General features: G+C 42.7%; 1 protein-coding gene across 1 annotated transcript; it reads right to left on the bottom strand.

Annotated features, from left to right (window-relative positions):
• Positions 1 to 393: 393 nt before the first annotated feature.
• On the bottom strand, positions 394 to 4063 carry LOC122663987 (transketolase, chloroplastic-like). Its single transcript, XM_043859655.1, has 7 exons — positions 3525 to 4063; positions 2798 to 2888; positions 2597 to 2702; positions 2130 to 2412; positions 1883 to 2031; positions 1631 to 1784; positions 394 to 1505 (listed from the first exon to the last, which is right to left on the bottom strand). The coding sequence occupies exons 1-7, from the start codon at positions 4008 to 4010 to the stop codon at positions 549 to 551; spliced, it is 2226 nt and encodes a 741-aa protein (XP_043715590.1). The 5' UTR covers positions 4011 to 4063; the 3' UTR covers positions 394 to 548.
• Between the last annotated feature and the right edge of the window lie 1145 nt (positions 4064 to 5208).

The raw sequence follows: 5208 nt of genomic DNA, 5'->3' as shown, positions 1-5208 counted from the left end.
TGTGAATGATGATCATAGATACTGTTGGCCCTCTTTGAACCGAGTTTTTCTTTACCCATGGATAAGAGATTCACTCTTCACCATATCTTAAGCACCAGTTGGTTGGAAACTTAGAAGGCAAATTGACTTGTATAGCACCTAGTGTGATAGAGAGAGATAGAGAGAGAGAGAGAGAGAGAGAGAGAGAGAGAGATCCACAATCAACAAATAGAAGACAAAAGGTTGAAATCCGTGATAACTAAACCTTAAAAGACTACCAAAAAAATAAGAGAAATCCATCAACATCTGTTACAAATTTCATGAAACAATGATCAACCCCGTCTGACTCCTGCTCTTGATTCTATCTGGAAACTCAAATGCTCCACCGACGAAAATAAGAGAGAAGGTGGAAACAAAAAATTCAAGGTTCTTATTCTAAAACAAGAGGTCATTTACTGACTCAAAGCTCTCCTCCAGACTAGGCCCTTCAAACTTAGTAACCCTGGAATCAAAATCCAAATGCCAAATAAAATACGGTAGTGAAATAAATGCAAACTAATAAAAAAGGCTCAGCACATTGCTTTGGCTGCTGCAACGACAGCTTCAGCTGTAATACCGAATTCCTTGTATATTTTATCTGCAGGTGCACTTGCTCCAAATGTGTCAATTCCAATTGACTTCCCCTTGGGACCCACAAACTTCTCCCATCCAAAAGTTGATCCTGCCTCAATGCTTACCCTGGCCGTGACAGCAGATGGGAGGACACTCTCCTTGTATTCATCTGATTGCTCATCAAACAATTCCCAGCTTACAAAGGAGACAACCCGGACTGCCTTCCCTTCCTTCCGGAGATCTTCAGCAGCCTTTTCCGCAATCTCCAATTCAGAACCAGTACCCATCAAGATGCAATCTGGCTTGTTCCCTGAAGAGTTGTCTGATACAGTGTATCCTCCCTTCTCAACTCCTTCAATTGATGTTCCAGGGAGCTGGCGAAGCTTTTGACGGGACAGGGCCAGGATTGAGGGTCTATGCCTGTTGGAAACTGCAACCTTGTATGCACCAGCAGTCTCAGTTCCATCTGCAGGTCGGAGCATCAGAATGTTAGGCATGGCCCTGAAGCTAGCCAAATGCTCAACAGGCTGATGGGTTGGGCCATCCTCTCCAAGACCAATCGAATCGTGGGTCATGACATAGATCACTCCAGCCTCACTCAAGGCTGCGATCCTCATTGCAGCCCTCATGTAGTCAGTGAACACAAAGAAGGTGGCACAGTAGGGAATAAGGCCGCTGTGGAGTGCAATGCCATTGCAGATGGCACCCATGCCATGCTCCCTAACACCAAATCGGACATTCCTCTCCTCTGGGGTGTTCTTTTGGAAGTTCCCAAACATCTTCATCAAGGTCATATTGGAGGATGCAAGATCTGCACTACCACCAAGTAGACCAGGGAGAGATTTTGCAAGCGCATTGAGGCATTGCTGAGATAGATTTCTGGTGGCATCTGCAGGGCTCTCGGTAGTGTAAGTCTGGTATCAAGCAAACAATTGTCATGGCCTCGAGCCAACTCTTACTACTAATCTCACAAACCAAGATGAGTATAAATGAGAGACAAAAACTAAAATCAAGAACCAAATTGACTAGCAATACTCACTGGAAGAGCCTTCTCCCAACCAGCAGGCAATTCACCATTCATAATGGTCTTCAATTCTGCAGCTTCCTCCTTGTATTTCTTCTCATACCCTGCAAACTTGGCATTCCATTCAGCTTCAAGAGCAGCACCTTCAGCAACATGGTGGCTCCAGTGCCTGTGAAACAAGAGCAACAAGATTAATTCAGGAACCACTGGAACATGTATAGTCAACTAAAGAGAAGAACAAGGAGAAGTCTATTTTAATTGCTTTACTTCTTCACATCCTCAGGAACATGGAAAGGCTCATGTGGCCACCCAAGGTTCTTCCTTGTGGCGTCCACTTCTTTAGCCCCCAAAGCACTCCCGTGTACACTATATGAGTTTGCCTTGTTAGGGGACCCATAACCAATGGTAGTAGTGACCTGTAAATGTATCACACAATAACAAAAACCGTTACCCTACTTTACTTCAAACTGAAATCAAATTCTTCGGGACTGTATTGCATGGAAAACAATCTAACCTTGATCAAAGTGGGTTTGTCTTTGACAGCCTTTGCTTCCTTGATGGCCGCACGGATTTCATCATATCCAGTGTTACCATTCTTTACCCAAATCACATGCCAACCAAGACCCTCAAAACGTTTGTCCACGCTCTCAGTGAATGCAATCTCTGTGTTTCCATCGATGGAGATGTGGTTGTCATCATAGAAAGCAATCAACTTACCAAGTCCCCAATGCCCAGCAAGGGAGCAAGCTTCATTTGAGATCCCTTCCATTTGACAACCATCCCCCATTATACAATATCTGGGGAAACAGCAATAAAAACAAACGAAAGAAAATAAGGCCAAGGAGATTATCACAGGTAACAGCAAGATGAAATCAGCATGACTAACATGTAGACTAGAGAAATACACATATCAATAAAAACAGCCCAAAAATACTGCAAGTAGGTGAAAAAATTAGAACTACTAAGAAATTGGAATCTCACGTGTAATGGTCGACAATCTCAGAGTCAGGTTTGTTGTAACGAGCAGCCAAGTGCTTCTCTGCAAGAGCCAGCCCAACAGCATTGCATATACCCTGGCCAAGAGGACCTACACAGAGAAATAATGAAATACAACAGAAAAAATCAGGCATTTTATATATATAGCTGATGAAAGAATCGAGTATCAGAGAAATAAAGACTAACCTGTGGTGACTTCGATTCCAGGTGTCTCAAAATTCTCAGGATGTCCAGGAGTTTTGCTTCCCCACTGGCGGAAAGCCTTCAAATCTTCTTCCTAGTAAATGGATTGTAACACAAACTCAATAAGAGTGAATAGCAGGCAAATGGGAACCTTAAATATGCTTTTAACAAAAACGACAAAAGATTAGCACACATGAGAAAATACAAACGAGGGTATCCTGAAAAAAATCATCTAAGTCGATGAGGATATTAGCATCCTCGAAACTGATTCAATCCTCTCCCGGAGGAGGTGATGAAGGAAAATCATCTGATCGAGCAGAAAAATGAATATCCTAAATCTATTTCAACAAACTTTGTTGAATTTTCTTGGCAAGAATAAAATCCCGGACAAGATCCTGTTTATCAACAAATCCCATCTCCCCCACTACATAATCGCAGTTTAGCCAACATGCAATTTTTTCAAATTTTAATCTCTTTTCGGGAGGAACCAGATCCATGTGAACAAAATACACAAATATAAATGTCTGGCAGAATGCAGGAATTACGGATTCAGCAATTAAATATAAAAGATGATTAATTAAAGTTAAACATAAAAAAGAACAATGTAAAGACCAAAAATTGAAAGCGGATCTAAAAAAACCCGTAAAAGGAATGCAGGGAAAGTGCTTGAGTGATTCACCAAAAATATTAGGAGCCTACATACCAATCAATAGACAATCGAAAGAAATACCTTAACACTGTCATATCCAGCAAGATGAAGCAGAGCATAGTGAAGCATGCAGCCATGTCCAGCAGAGAGCACGAAGCGATCACGGTTGAACCATTTGGGGTTCTTAGGGTTATACTTCATCACCTCATCGTACAAGATGTGACCCATTGGAGCGCAACCCATCGGCAAGCCAGGGTGCCCAGAGTTCGCCTTCTCGACGGCATCGATCGCTAGGAACCTAATTGTGTTGACCGATTTGTCTACCAAACCAGTCTCGGTCTTGCTGAGGGTCTCCGCGGCAGCCGCACGGATTGACGATCGAGCACTCACGCGTTTGCGAGAACCAGCAGCACGCAGAGACTGGGATTTGATGCCTCGACCGGCAAGAGTGCTGAGTTTGAAGCCGGGGAGAGCAAGACGGTCAGAATTAGAGGTGGAGCCAGACTGGGAAATGGTAGTGCGACCAGCAAGGGCTTGAGAAACGGTGAAAGAAGATGAGGCCGCCATGGTTTTTTCTGCTGTGGAAGCAAAAGCTTCAGCTTATGATCTTGAGAAATAGAAAGACGAGTGAATGGACAAGCCGTTCTTCGTCTTTCTGGGTTTGGAATTTTAACCAAATTGGTTTAAGAGGTTGATGACGAAGGAAAAAAATGAGGAAGGAGGAGAGCTGAGGAATTTGAGCGAACAAACAAACCTTTATATATTCTCCAGTTAAGCTCGAGGTTGAGTCAACGTCTGACCGTTGGATCCGCAAGAGAGCCCATCTAGACCGTTGTGTATGGGTATTAAATTAGGCCTTCGCCTTCCATTTTAAATACTGTTTCCTATTGATTTGTTGGCACGAATATTCGATGATAATGACCGTATTGGGTTTTAAAACTAAACGCTCGGCTCGGGCTCGGCTAAGCTGGACTGGACGATTATACTGCCACCTGGATACTGAATAGATGAAGGATCCGTCCATCTTTCATCAGCGTAGTGCTTGGTAGGCTTGCAAAACGGATTGAATTCGATTTGAATACCAATCGGATGTAATCGAGTTCAGATATTTTCTTGTTGAATACGGATACCTCTAAACGGATTTGGATGGATTCGGATGCGAATCGAATTCAAATTTTCGACCCTACGTTGACACCTCTACCTTGTGTAACCCAAACCTTCCTCCCCCTAGTGGATACAATTCACTCTTAATCCATAGTTTTAAATCATGATTTTCTTTTCCTCATATTCTTGAACTTGTTGAATCTTCAAAAAACCCTCAAGATCGTTATTTACTTAATTTTTTATAATTAAATATTCAGATTCGGATTTTTATTGGATTATTCGGATTTTTTTTCAAATATCTCTAATCGAATACGGATGCCCCTAAACAGATACGGATGCAGATCGAATTCGGATTTTCGATTATCCATATACAGCCCTACTGCTTGGTTGGTCAAAAGTCATCAATCCAATGGTGTATCCTTTATAGGATGAATCTTCGAAATTGCCCTCCATTTTTGTTTTTTCTTTCTATTTTACCCTTAGGTACAAAGAAAGTCCATAGTCTACCAACCAGCAAACCCTTCCCTAAGGTTTATGGATCGTGATCTTCTATGGTGTGCTGCCCATAGCAGCCTGTGCGGCCCAGACTCATCGTCGGTCCGAGCAGGGGTAAGGCGGACATTGCATGCAATAATGTGTCTAAGCCGCACAGGCCGCTACG

The sequence above is a fragment of the Telopea speciosissima genome, chromosome 6, assembly GCF_018873765.1.
Source record: "Telopea speciosissima isolate NSW1024214 ecotype Mountain lineage chromosome 6, Tspe_v1, whole genome shotgun sequence".
Classification (NCBI taxonomy): domain Eukaryota; kingdom Viridiplantae; phylum Streptophyta; class Magnoliopsida; order Proteales; family Proteaceae; genus Telopea; species Telopea speciosissima.
The sequence above is the reverse complement of the archived record's forward strand: the minus strand, read 5'-3'. Positions and strand labels throughout refer to the sequence as shown.

Coding starts and splice junctions, on each gene's coding strand:
- LOC122663987 (XM_043859655.1), bottom strand. CDS start 4,010: ATGGCGGCCTCATCTTCTTTCACCGTTTCTCAAGCCCTTGCTGGTCGC. Junction 2,703..2,797: donor TGGAATCGAAGTCACCACAG/GTTAGTCTTTAT, acceptor TTCTCTGTGTAG/GTCCTCTTGGCCAGGGTATA. Junction 2,413..2,596: donor GAGATTGTCGACCATTACAC/GTGAGATTCCAA, acceptor CTGTTTCCCCAG/ATATTGTATAATGGGGGATG.